The sequence below is a fragment of the Trichosurus vulpecula genome, chromosome 1, assembly GCF_011100635.1.
Source record: "Trichosurus vulpecula isolate mTriVul1 chromosome 1, mTriVul1.pri, whole genome shotgun sequence".
NCBI classification, from domain to species: domain Eukaryota; kingdom Metazoa; phylum Chordata; class Mammalia; order Diprotodontia; family Phalangeridae; genus Trichosurus; species Trichosurus vulpecula.
The window spans coordinates 186,383,004-186,397,770 of NC_050573.1; the positions used below are offsets into that span (position 1 = coordinate 186,383,004).

At 37.9% G+C, this 14,767-nt stretch overlaps 1 protein-coding gene across 1 annotated transcript in view; it reads right to left on the reverse strand.

The window, feature by feature from the left end:
* The window catches only part of DEK (DEK proto-oncogene), a 29,811-nt gene extending 15,923 nt beyond the window's left edge, over positions 1-13,888 (reverse strand). Inside the window, 10 exon segments of the mRNA XM_036741450.1 lie at positions 1,318-1,421; positions 1,424-1,499; positions 4,894-5,011; positions 6,053-6,078; positions 6,080-6,146; positions 7,651-7,690; positions 7,693-7,726; positions 7,728-7,762; positions 8,586-8,687; positions 13,737-13,888. Of these exon segments, the coding sequence (XP_036597345.1) occupies positions 1,318-1,421; positions 1,424-1,499; positions 4,894-5,011; positions 6,053-6,078; positions 6,080-6,146; positions 7,651-7,690; positions 7,693-7,726; positions 7,728-7,762; positions 8,586-8,687; positions 13,737-13,884 (750 nt within the window). The 5' untranslated portion in view covers positions 13,885-13,888.
* Positions 13,889-14,767: the final 879 nt, after the last annotated feature.

Below are 14,767 nucleotides of genomic sequence, written 5' to 3' on the forward strand. Positions count from 1 at the left end.
ATGAACAGAACATACTCTTCCTTTACTCAAAAGTTCCCAAGAGTCCAATTTAGATTCCAGTAAATAGATTGTTCCAGGCTTTCTTTAAATTGTCTCCATCTTTCTTCCTGATCTTAACTCATGTCTTTCCCTCCATGCACTCCAGCCAAACAGTTTCTCTCTCATTATCTCTATTCTTTCATTCAGGTGCCCTGAGACTGAAATGCCTTTCCTTCCATCTTTTACTGTAAAATTCCTTCCCATCCATTAAAAATTTGCTCAAATGTCACTTCTTCTATAAAGCTTTTCCTGATCCTCCTGGTTGTAAAGACTCCCCCTCTCAGACATCACACAGCACTATGTATTTTTTGTAATACTGCACTATGATGTTCTATTGCATAATACAGTTATCTGTGTTGATGTCTTAGTCCTCTACTACACTGTAAGTTATCCAGGCTATGGCAGTGCCCTGTACAAAAGAGGCGCTTACTACTGTATAATTATTTGCATTATAACATTCTAATTGTATAATATTGTAACTATTGTATAATATTATCTTAGGGGACTGATTCAGGCTCTCCAAAGTTTGACATGAGTAGCATAAACCACTTACAAGCCTCCTAGGACTCCTTATCCACAGATTTATTATCTATTACAGGGGCAAACAACCTGTGGCAATATCTAGTAATATTACTCTTTCCCACCAAGTATGTCCTCTCCCCATCCCCCCATCGCTTTTTAGGCTTACTAATGGGTACTGCTTATCCTCATGGTGGCAATGAAAGCTAAAGAGATGGTGATCCACTGGTATTAGAAAATCTGAGACAGATTCCAATTCTTAATGGTTACAGATCAATTCAATTATGGTGGTATATGAAATCTAATGGCGGTAGGTCCTCCTTAGTTGGTTATATGGTAACCTGACAGATTTCAGAAGAGTTTCATGGAAACCAAACAATACTTTTTTCCACAAGTTCCCATGACCTCTTAAGTCTCTTTCAAAAAATTTAAATGTTATGTTTTAATCCATAAAGAAGTATATGGTGTGCCCTGTGACCTGAGAATATATCTCCTCCACAAAGTTCCATGACAGTTAAGATGCTTTTGCTAACTGGTAACATAATCTTGTTTTCTGATATACATCCATCTATCTGTGGTGATGTATGTATGTATGTGTGTATGTATGTATGTATGTATGTATGTGTGTGTGTGTGTGTGTGTATATATATATATACGTACATATGCATAGAAGTGATTCCATAGAACAATTTAAACAGAGCATTTAACTGATTCCAGAGAACAAAGTGAGGAATTAAATACCATAAAAATGCATTTTACCTCTTCTTCACTTTCTTTATCTTCTTCCTCTGAAGAGTCTTTTTCCTTTTTCTCCTCTTCACTACTAGATTCATCTGATAAAATTTCAGGGCATTTAGTACGTTAGCCTTCCTTGACATTCCAGAGCTGCTCCGTTCCTTTTTACTGCCTTTGCTTGGTGTTTTTTTTGATTTTGGCAATGGCTGTATAAAATGAGATGTGTCATGATAAAAAAAAAATACAACAAATACCTCAATTCCAAAGTATTAAATGCTGTATTCGATAAAATTCAACTTTACTGATATTACTAGCACTGGACCTGTGATTTCACCGGATACAGGTAATTCGCTAGGGTCCTCTATCCAATGCAGGTTGGCACCTTCCCTGCAAACTTATAGTCTTAGAATTGCTTACAGAACTGAGAGATTACTTGCCCAGGGTCCCACAGCTAGTATATGTCAGTGACAGGACATGAATTTGGCTCCAAGGCTAGTTCTCTATCCACTATGCCACTGTCTCTCAATTTTACTATCATTATAAAATTCAAAAAGTGGGTGGAAGGAAAAATGTGATCTCTCTGGAAAATCTTTTGCTTGCTTTGAACACAAAATATATCTCTGTGCAGCAATTTGCACAGATAAAGTTCTGAGTTTAAATTACACTTCTCTCAAAATCAGAAAGCAATGCAACTTTACTCTTAATTTATTCCATTCTAGGACACCTGAAAAATCTTACTTATCTCGACTAACATCAACCCTTCACATTAGTGCTCCAAATAACTATCCTAAAAAGTAATGTTAGCTCAGACACCACATTCACCACCCTGCCATCTGACCTTGTCATAAAACTGAATGCTAGATTGTCATTGTGATTAAACTTAAGCAGCCTGGTCATCACAACCAAAAACAGATTAGAGTTAATTGACAACTAAATCTTTCCTCACTCATCAAGACCAAAAGCAAATGTGGCTAGATGAACTCCATTTTCCTTTCCAGCTCTAAAGATATGATTTTCAGATAGCCACAGAAACGAAGATTTGTTTGAGAAGCACCAATTCTGATTTTAGGGACTCTAAAAATCCCTCTCAGACACTTACTAGCTGTGTGACTCTGGACAAGTCACTTAACCTTATTGGCCTCAATTTCCTCATTTGTAAAACAAGGTGGAGAAGGAAATGGTAAATCACTCCAGTATCTTTGCCAAGAAAACCCCAAATGGAGTCATGAGAGTCAGACATGACTGACAACTCAACAGAAATTCATCTAACACTTATTCACCTCCATTTTGCACTCTGGATGTGGGTTATATTTGTATAAAATGTATGCCATTTAATAAATGCAGGAATTGTGGTCAATGTTTCTAAACTCCACAAAGTTCTGAGAATGTTATAAGTGATCAAAGATCACAAATATAGCTGCTTTGCTATGTCAATTCAATAACTATTTTAAGACATGTTTAATTTAGAAAATGCTAAAGATTCCAATCATCAGAATTGTTGAAAAAAATCATGATTTCATTACTTTACCCAGCTGATTCATGTTAAATTCTATTTTAGTAGTGCTTTTCTCATTTTGAATTTTAAAACTAGAATATGCTAATTTTTAGGATCAAGTTCTGTGACAATTTTCTTCAATCCTTCCCTTGGACCAGACCCGTGATTTCATCAATATGGAAGTTCCAGAGCAGAAATTCCCACCAATGCTATGGATTATCAATTCATTTGTAAATTAGTCTTGAGAGATTAAGGGACTAGTACATGATTACACAACTAGTACATGAACTGGATTTTCCTTACTTCAAGGTCAGCCTTCTATTTGTTTCTATCTTATTTCCTCTCCTGATAAAATCATGCTTTGTTGGATTCGGAGCCATCATAGGTTCTATGATTCCTTAGTTTGTCAACTTAGAAATGCTACCTCCACCTTCCCTCTCCCCCAATCCTTGCTGGGATCCTCTGTCATTTTAGCAGTTATTTGCATAAATATTATTTTCTAAATCTGACCCAACCACAGTACAGTCACTACCCAATCATACCTCCTTGAGACAGGTTAGGGTGCCGACTACCCCATTTCTGCCACATTTTGAAATTATCAAACTTTACCGGCTAATGAGCCCAATCAAAGGAACTTCCCTAAAGACTTCCTTGTACAATATTCCTCAACAGTTTAAGGAGATGAAAGGACTTTGCAAATTACACAGGAAGAAAGTAGAATCTGAGAGGCAAGCAAAATATGCAGATTATAGGGAGGAAGAAAAATTCATGGACTAACTGTGCAAGTTTCAGGTGATTTAAAAAAATGAGATGAAGACCATAGTGCAAAATCCAGGTCTATACATTTTCTTAAACATTAGTTCATGATAGCACAGTATTTTGCCTGATATGAAGATGAGGAAATAACTGTTGGAGGTCCTCAGCATACATTGGAAAAGAAAACAAAAAGAATGCTAATGGTAATACAATTAGATGAGAAATGACTATAAACATAAATCTCTTACAAGACGAATTTCAAAATGTTTCAGGTAGATTAGTGACAACTTTAGTACATGAAATCCAGAACAAATACAGGTACAGACATATCAAAAGGTTGGAATGGCACAATAACAGTTGACCTATGGACTACATAAAGTATTACTAGCTCCCTTCTATGATGGAGAGTCATGTTTAATAAAATTGCCACACATCATTCTCTTAAACAGCTGTGCAACAAAAATACCTCTCTGGAGAAGGAAATCATTTCTATTTGCTCTGAACTTCTGCTTAGCTGAGGGCCAAGCCTGGACAAAGTTAGGAAGTTCTTAGTTTGTTTTTAACCCACAGCTCTCTCCATATTCAACCCCTACTAAAGTACGCTAAAACTTAAATCAGGCAATGCTATTTTGGATTCTCCTTTGTCCCTATTAAGAAGCAAAAGGCTTTTTCTTTCTTAAAAGAATTTACAGGCTTTAGTAAGTATATAGGCCCTCTTTCTGTGTGGGGTGAGGGGTAAAGCTAACTCTGAAATTATATAATGCTTATTTATCTTGTATTAAGGGCAAACTTATTTTAGTTTTTTAGTTGTACTTTTTTTTAGGTGATAAGAATAGGAAGTAAAAGAAATGATCCATGATCTTTCCTCTACAAAGGGGTCCCTGTTCTCCTGAGGAAGCAGGTAGAAAAAGACACAAGGCTAAGTCTTTGTGGCTTGCCAGGAAGTAATCTGTGTGGGACCTTCTTCACTGACTCCTTTGAGAACTCAAAGCCCATCCTCTCAGTATAGACCTGTGACTAAAACTCTGTCCAATGGCACACATCAGGTTACTTCCCTGAACCCAGCCCAAATCCTTCCTCATTCTACCACTAAATTTATATACATATATATATAGATATATAAATAATCATTCTATATTTTCTAGCACATGACATTATTTTAGTTAACATTTAAAAAATTTTAATCACCCTCACCTTCTGTGTTTAGGTGAACACAAGCTCTTCATAAGAGATATTACTCTACTGGTGCCAATGTTGCTTTATATAACGATTATGGAAAAGCAATCTACTAAAAAGAATATTTTTACTACTGAAAAGTTTTGAAAAATTGAGAAAGCAAAAATTCTCACCTTGCCAGAAGGCTTTGGATGCCTTAAGAAATTCAAGATTCTGGTTACCAACTCACTATTATGCCTGATCTCTCCAATCAGAAACTTCACAGATGCTCTTAACATAGCATTCCTAAATCTTAAAGGAAAAAGATGTAACAGACTGTGAATATATTTAAAAAAACCATAACAATTGAGTACATTAAAATGTTCCTACCAAAGACATATTAACAAAATAGAAGGTTCCTACGATTTTTTTTTTCAGGGAGGAGGAGGTATTTAAAGTCAAGATCCAAATAGATGAGCTGAGGCAAGGGAAAAAACTGTGCATACTTATAGGTATGCAAAACTCCTATAGCCAGAGACTTTATGAAAGTCATTAAAATAAAAAGTAAAGATTAACTAGAAGTCAGAGTCAATATTAGCTATGCTATTTTAAAACAAACTTGATTAGAATTTAAAGATAGGTTGATTTTCTCCAAGTGTTGTTGTGTGTGTTGTGGTGTGTGTGTGTGTGTGTTGTGTATCCCATGAAGTTTGACTTCAATGTCTCATAAATGGTGTGATGGCCCTTACTGCTTGAGGAGGGTGTACATGTCCTGGCAAGTACTGTTAAGCTACAAAGGTTCTGGCTCAGGCATATACTAATATTGTCTTGTTTGTTTCCTACGAAGTATGCCAAGATAAATTTAATATTATTAACATTGCCAAGAAAGACAAAAACTAAAATATATAGGGAGGCAAAAGTTCAGTATTAAGAGCACTGAATTTGGGAGTTAGAAGAGACCCTGTTTCATACCTAATACTTATTAACTATGTGACCATAGGTAAGTCATCACAACTTTATAAATAGGTGGCAATAAGATGAACTACCTCTCTCAAAAGTTGTCCTGAGGAAAGTACTTTGAACCCTGGAGTGGTATATAATATGTGAGCTATTAACAATTAGGAAGGTTACTTCACTTAGAAATGGTTTTACAACTCTTTTCTACTTCGGCTTGTTGAAATTGCTATTATAGATGACACGGTAAACTAACAATTGTGAAGTCAAGCCATATCTTTGCATTTATGGAAAAAAATTACCTTTTAGGTATAAGCACAAATATTTTGAAGCTAAAGGCACACTGATCAAGACATATTATGCATTTACCAAGACTGTATATTTATAAATATCACTTACTTTTTCAACATTTCTTCCTTTTTTTTTATACTGGTCACTTCCTTTTTCGAAGGGAAAGCCACTGAACTGACCCACATTCTTCTTCAGAGAGCTACCTAAAAATGTTTCTCTCATTAATACTGAACTTCCCAAGTAGACTTTTTATAAGTAGGGGAGAGAAATTATTAATACTTGAAAACACCTTTTATTTACATATGCCTTCAGGTGTTCACTCAGACTTTATTTGCTACTAATATGTGAAACACTGCAAATGACTCTTCATTTTGAATGAAAAGCTATACATGTCAAGTTGTTGCCCAAGTCTTTGGAAAAATCAAACTTTTATTTACTCACCCTCCCCCTTTCCCCCCAAATCAAACGTTCTCAAGCACATTTCAACCAATTATAACATTACAAAATCCTTCTCCCTCATGAGTACAATATAACATGTAACTCAGAACAAGGCATCACCTGAGGATTAATGGGGAGGGGGGGGGTTAAGGACCATTCAACTCAAGATGTAACCCATTTTACAAAATGGATAAGAGTTCTGAAGTTGTGGACAAAACAAATATTTTAAACTGCATGTAGTTTATTAAAAGAATCCCAGAGAGAATTCTTTTGTAAAGCTAACAATCATAATTCAATTTACTTTTAAAAAAATAAAATCTCATGCAAATATACAGTACTGATACAAAAAAACTACCATGACTTGCCAAAAGGCCTAACAAATTTAACAATATCAAATAAACCCTGAATCTTGCCTTGAGCTACAAGAAACTACAGAAATACAGTTAGCTTTGGCTTATTATTGGCCAATGCCCACAAAAAGTCAAGCTGTAATTTTATGTCTGAACAGAGGCAGAATGGTGCAAAAGAAATAATAGTGGACCAGAAGTCAAAAGAGACGGATGTTTGCTTTTCTATTAGACGTGTTAACCAGATAAAAGTCAATGAATCTCAATGGGCCTATCATACGTAAAATGAGGGGATAAGACTAGATTATATCAAAGGTCTCTTCCAGTCTGAAAATTGGTAATCTAAATCAGCAAATATTTTTTGAACATTAACATCTACAGTACTGTGTTCAGTTTTCAGGGTGTAAGTTTTAGGAAGGACATTAACAAACTGGAGCCATCCTGGGGACAAAACAGTAAGAAGACTAAAGAACAGCATGGACTGGGTAAAGGGACTGAAAATGTTGGCCCAAACCAGAGGATATTCAGGGGCACATGATAGCTATATTCAAATATTTAAGGAGCTGGCATGGAAGAATTAGCCTAATTTAGCCTAATTCCAGAGGGCTGAAGTAGGAGCAGTGGTGGAAGTTGGAAAATGATAGGACTTAGGACTGATATGATGGAAGACTTAACATTAGAGAACCCAAAGGAAAATGAACTGCCTTATGGTTATGCCCTAATGAAGGTCTTTAGGAGAGGATTAGGATGCTGTAGCGGGGATTATAATTGGATTAGATAATCTCTGAGGTCCTTTCCAAAGTGAAGATTCTGTGATGTTCCCTACCAATACAAAGCACTGAGATAAGCACCAGCTACCTATACTTATCTCTGAAATACTTCAATAAACATGCTAGATATCAGAAGTCTAAAATAATCCTTACTGTGCCTGGCCTGTTGTAAAGTAGTTTATGAAGATTCTAAGTTCATCAGTTTTCTTCTTACTTAGAAAGAAGTGTAATTCTTTCAATTTCACAAAGTTTCTGTCCCTTTCCTGTAAAAAGAATAGAGTTAAATGGTTTAAAGAAGTCTCACTTCCATTAAAAATTTAGCTGAAAAATGATATAGTACGTTATACAAACTTCAAACAAAATTTTTAATAAATTATTAAGTTCACATAGACAATTAAATAGTTTCCATCTTCATCTAATTTGTAAGAAGGAACGAGGAGACTAATTTCAGAAATTATATTAAATATAAATTATATGTATGCAATTGTGCAAAAAAATCAAAAAAAGTAACTTAATAGTGACATAGCATATAAATTGCATTAAGTATATGAACTATGCAAAGACATTATTTAAAGATGTTTGTTCATGTACATATTATTTTTCAGGAAGTGGTTTAATGAGAATATCAGCTTTGGGTGCTGATGGTGGGGTATATCACCTTCTTGATATATCCTAGGGAAGGAGTTTTCCTTCACTGTTGGATTACAAGGCTGATTTTGTTAAATCACTTGGACTTTTCAGTTAGGTTTAAGTATGTAGTTTTCAAATAATCCTGCTATCTATGGTATTAAAAGCAAAATTATATTCTCTAAAAATAAACACTATTTGGCTGCCACTTGGGCAAGAGTACTTTACTACATATGAAAGTAGGAAAAGAGGCAGTGTGATATCATTTAGGATTGGCCTTTGAGTCAGGAAGACTTGGTTTAAGTCCAAAATATAACACTACAAATATGGGCTAGGGGCAAATTATAGTTAAAGACCCAAGCAACTCTTGTTGCTAATCTTATCATTTGAAGTTTCCATAGCATGCAAGCCCGTAGATGAAATCACTACTCCAGACTGGAAAAAGAAATACATACTTGCCTTGGGCAATTGTAAATGGTTCCCTTTGTAAGGAAGATACTTGCATTGTCAACCTCTCTACTTTCTTCTTCTCCCTCTTGCCTTCCACGATGAGACTCTTTTCTGAAAGATAAACAATTTAATTTCTTAAATAGCAAAAAGCTTTAGGAATGATCCTCACCAGGCTTTCTTCCTGGTAACTACAGAGGATCAAAGCTGAACTCCTCAATCACTTCTAACATAATGGCCCTAAAGTGGTTGTATATGCTGCTTATTTCCTGCTCACCTGGGCTCAAACCTAGGCTCCTATATAAAGCCTTATGAAAACATCAGGTAAACATCTATGGTGAAAAAAAAGACCCAAAAATATTCCACTATACTAATATGGATTAGCTCATGTTATTCCATCCCACTATTAGCCATCCCCTATTTCCTAGTGCTTTCTTTTTCAGTCATGTCCAACTCTTCATGACCTGACACCCTATGACTAATGTGAGAATACACCCAACTGTCTCTAGTAAACAGAATCCTATGAAAACAAAACAGAAGCGTTTCAGAATGTGTCTCTTTTTTAGGGTATTTGATTTCATTAGATTCACTGCCTCATTTCTTAAGTCTTTGGTAGCATATGCTTATTTTTACAGCCAACTATAATTAACTACTCAACAAATTTTAACCTCTAAAAATAGAAGATTTTAACTATAACATCGTTCCCAGGTTCTAAAATCTTCTGATCTAAAGAAATAAATAACAAAAATGAATAGTTCTTTCCATCAACATAAAGCCTGAAATAGCACTGTTTTGGTCTCTTGTAGTATTATTTGCAATACAATTTTGTCTACATAGTATCTCATTGGTGTCTTAATCCACCAATATTGAGAACCTACTATGTAAACAGCTAACAGCTGTGTTAATCATTCAACACTAAAAAGGGTTTGAACAGTATTCTGCTTTGCAAAAGTAGTCAACGAGTCTTTGAGAACTACTGAGATAGACCAGAAATATTCTGAGTGCATGTTAATAAATACGGGATTGCCTACTGAAAGGCATTATAAGACTATATTCTAAAAGTATGAAACAACTTAGGGTACCTAGCATATAGCAAGAGCTTAAGAATAGATTTTTGATTAATTTTAGCTAGACAGTATGTAAAGTAGGGGTTCTTAAATCTCATGGACCTCTGTCAGTCTAGTGAACCTAAGGACCCCTTCTCAGAATCATGATTAATTTAAATACACAGAATTAAATACAAAGGATAACAAAAGAAATCAATAACATCGAAAATTACCAGAATATTCACAAGGTCTTGGACCTCTAGGGTTAGGAATACCAGGTATAGTCATGTTTATAAAATTAATTGTAAACACCCTGACCCAACACCACAAGCCTGCCACCAACCAGTAATTTATATTTAGCTAGATCAAAGATTTCTTATTGCTGAGATCCTTGAACCTTAGCACTTGATTAGGTTACTTTGTATCACTTGTGTAAGAGTAATAAAATTTAAAAGTCCCACACTTTCAGTATTATTGTCTTCAAACCCAATACCCTTGATTACTCTAAAAGTAGGAAAGAAAATTTCTAAGCAGGAGAATGGCTTCAGGCCTTAGCTTGAATTCATTTGGCCTCTGGATAAGATTGCAGGTCAGTGCAAACATAACCCAGAATATCAATTCTGGGCATCTGCTATGGGTGTCCTATTTATATAAAACCCCAAAGAATTAAGCATAAGAAGCATAGTAATTAAGAGCTTGAACAGCAATAATCAGCCAAAACTGAAAACGAATAGTGTTAATAGAGTTAAACTTAAGGAAGTGGACACTGCCCAGTGCACTGGAGGTAGTACATCATCACTTGCCTTCCATCTACTATCTATGGGTGACTAACCACTGTTGAATCTAGTTTGATAGCAAAAGTTACAACAGCAAGAAACCACTCAAGTGAATAGGTGTTATAGTTGAATAGGATCCCGACAGCTTTTAATGACTTCACCTCAACTTCTGATAGTGACAAGCATGGGCTGAATGAAATCCTTCTTCTACCTCTGTTCTGAGGGATTGCCTTTTGCAGTTGCAGTTGGATATAGCAAAAGGATATGAATTCCCTCAGAGCTCAAAAACAGGTTTTATTATAACACCCACAGCCTAGACTGATAAACAACATGGTGTTGTTAAAAGAGCACTAGATTTGGAGTCAAAAAACAATGTCTACTACCTGTGTAACCTTGAATTCATTTAACCTGTCTAGCTTTCAGTTTACTTATCTGTTTAATAACATGAATTAGACTAGTTGATTCTTTTCAGCTCTAAAAAAAAAACGTACAACTTCAATCACCTTTTACTTTGTACTCTCTCTCTCTCTCCCTTCTTTGCCTTTTTCTTTTAACTGGCTACATATGGAACTGAAATAAATAGAGGCAGTTGTGGCACTATGGATAAAGCCTTGGGCTTATGGTCAGGACTCCAGTTCAATCCAATCTGAGATACCCAGTTATATGAGCTTGGGCAAATGTCTTAACATGATTGCCTCAGTTTCCTCAAATGAAAAATGGGGATAATGAATAATAATAGCACCCAATCTCTCAGGTAGGATTATTTGCAAGGATCATGCAGTGTAATATGCATAAAGCACTTAGCACATGCCTGGCAGACACTAGAAACGATATAAATAATATTATTATATATTTTTAAGCATGTAATGTTTACTCTATTGTTCTTTTGTCAGACATTTGTTTCAATGCCTTTCTCTCAAATCCACCAAAACAAATTAAGTTTCTTTTTTACTTTTATATGGCCTCCAGACTTCTGAGGCCCAGAGAAATTACCATTAAAAAAAAAGTGCCACAGTATTGTTTTCAGTTTTGTGTAACTGTTTTACTTTACTTTGTTACAAGAGACCTCTTGTGCCTTGAAGGTAACCTGGAAATGTTGGTCATGTAAAAATACTTCAATAAAACTTTTTAAAGCCAAAAAAGTGCCAGATCCTTGCCCTAAAAAGCATATTTGGGGCAAAAAATACTACAATGGTCTTTCTCTAGTACTAGTATTATATTTATTCATGTCAAGAGAGGAAAGCTTTGGTCAGGCTATACCATACTAGGTTCAAGTGGTTTCTGATACTTAAAATACGAACATGTTCATAACCTGGGAACACTCAAATCTCCAGAAAAATTAAAAAGTTAGACAGTACAGATTGAAACTTAGGAAAATACAAAAAGCCTTCTATTTGTTAGTCATCTGAAAAGAAACAACAAGGCCTCTCAGATGGATATAATGTTGCCTAATGTGAAAGGTTCTTATTTCACCCTGAGAGAGTAATTAAACATTCAGGCTTAAAATTCAGTGGCTGAAAGTATGGGAAACCTCAAAACTCTTCGTAGCTCCTATTGTAATACAGGTGCATGCTAAGTAAAACAAGATGGTAGTAATGACAATGATGAAGTTCTTCAGAATGTCTGGACTTCTGAATAACTGGAGAACACTTTATAAGTCTATTGAATCTGCAAGCAAACTGTCCAGGGTACCCCAAAGTTTTATATTACCATCACTCTATAGCCTGCTTCTTCCATCTAGGAAGGAATGTCTACTGACCTTTAAGTCTGACTGTCCTACACACTAGAACATCTCTGATTTCACCAGCTTTAAAGGTGGAAGAGATGATAGAAGTTATCTAGTCCCTTGTTTCACATATGGGTAAACAGACCCGGGGACTTGGCCAAAGTCACACAGGAAGTAAACAGCAGAGCTGGGATTTGAACTAGGTCTTCTGACTTTAAATCAATTGCTCCCTAACTCATCTGGCATCATTAAAACCTTTGTGCCAGACATGTGGCCATCCATAACTTTTATAAGAATAGATGCCTTGAATGCCTAATAGTACCTTAATATGCCATTAAAAGAACCAATTCACCTGTAGACTAACGTGACAAAGAAACCTAAAATACAGACTGAAGTTAGAGATCTAAGGATAGGTATAGGGCAGAGATCCTGAACTACGATTCCTCTTAATTCCGGTGCTTTTCCTCTGTCAATTATTTCCTATTTATCCTGTATATAGCTTGCTTTTTATCTATTTGTTTGTATGTTTGTCTTCCTCCCATTAGAATGCAATCTCCTTAAGGTGGAAACTTTTTTTTAACCTCTTTGTATCCTAAGCACTGGCACATTACCTGGCACATAGTAGGCACTCAATAAATGTTTATTGATTGACCAATTTCTGAAAGGACCCATTCAGGAAAAGATGATTCAAATTATACAGGATACCACCCAATTCAAGTTTGAATTCCTAAAGCCTCAAGCTTGTACCTGAGAGGAATAAAAACCGGTAGATAACTGCCATCAGCATGGTTCGTAATGGGTAAGGGACTCCTACTTAAGTTCGGCAGGCATGAAATCTCGTATGCAACAACTACTTAAGAATTTTCCTACATATTCTTTTTTCCAAATACTACCAAAACCCAAGCAGTTCCCCTTTCCTAAGCTTCTAGGGAAAACAGGCTGCCTCTTGCTCACTAAGTTGGGTGAGGAATGCATCTTTCCATTCTAACCATTAAAAAACCCTAATGTCTCATTTTAACCACCCACAAAAATCCGAAATGGTAAACAGCCTTGAGAAAAATTCAGGCTAAATTAAAACAAGTTTAGGCAGTTCATGGATACATACACTAAGTTGAGAAAGAGAACTGAGAAGTAAATTGGTAACAACTCGATGCGTTTCCTTTATTAAATGAAAACAAGTTTTAGGCGGTCCATGGACACATACACTAAGTTGAGAAAACAAAAGTAAGAAGGAAATTGATAATTCAATGCATGTTTCCTTTTATTAAGTTAAAACAAGTTTTAGAAAGTCCATGGATACATACACTAAGTTGAGAAACAAAAATGGGAAGGTAATCTATAACTGTATGCATGTTTTCTTTTATTAAATTAGATTACAATATGCCGGCAGTCACCTGCTACCAGAAATAAATCATACTGCATTTCTATTCATTCAAGAGGGATGGAAGCCGCCTGAACACCGCTAATTCTGGACTGCAGCCTAAAGTGAATAGGGAGTAACTTCCACATCTCATTCAAGCCTCAAGTTATTTAATGGTCTCAAGGGCTATGTGGCACAACGGCCCTACAGGGCTTCTAAAGGAATCTGGCCTGTAGTAATAAAATCTTCTCCCACCTTTTTCTTCCTCCTCATCCTCTTCATCTTCCTCCTCCTCCTCCTCTTCCTCTTCGCTCTCCTCCTTGTCAGGCACCTCGGGGTCTCTCTTCGGGGCGGCCTGGGAAGACAGATCCTCCCCCTCTGGGGCCGGAGCGGATGAAGACATGCTGACAACCTGCAGAGGAGGAGGAGGAGGGGGGTCGGGAGAGAAAAGACACCGCGGGCCATCGTCAAGGAATCCGCTTCTTGCTTCTGCCAAGGGCGAGGGCCTAAGCCTCCCTCAGCGAGACCGCAAGGCCGGGGAATCCTGCCCCGCCCCCCGCGGCTTCCCAAACACCCCACCCCACCCCATCTGATCGCGGGGGCAAGAGGCCGCAGGGAGCCAGGAGGTGCCCCTACCCCCCGGGGGGCGGTCACCCGAGTGTTGGTGTCCCCCCCCACCAGAGGCGGGAAAGGAGAGATCAGGGACCCGCAGGTGATGGCCCGCCCCCTAGCGGGGGAAGGCGCCGGGGGCGGCTGGGCCGGGCCGGGCCCGTGCACCCAGCGCAGCCCGGGCCCTCGAGCCGCGGTCAGCAGCACCAACCACCACCGTGCCGAGGGGCCTAGGAGAGTGCGGCTGGCGGCTCGGGGGCGCCTCCGCAGGCCGCCAGGCCCGGCGGCGTCAGTGGTGGTTTCACTTTCATGGCGGCGCCTCTCGGTCCCGCAGTGCCTAACGGCCGCCAACACCTCCCCCTTTCCCGACCGGGCACGGCGCCGCCTTCGGACGTCCAATCCTCCCTTCCCGCCGCCGCGCGCAGCCCCCTCACCGTAGGTCGGGGATGCCTGGCGCCCGCCTGGCTCGTGAGGCTAGAGGAAGGTTCCCGAGGCTGGCGGGTGGAGGAACGGCGGAAGACCCTTTTTTGCCTTTTTCGCGCGTGACGCTTCTGCACAGCGTCCCTCCCGAGAAGCCACCAGATTTTCAAAATGGCGGTTCGGGAAGCAAGCGGGAATGCGGCAGCCAATCAGCGGTCCTCTGTGGAAGGTGGCAAGGCGAGGGGTGGGTCTACGCT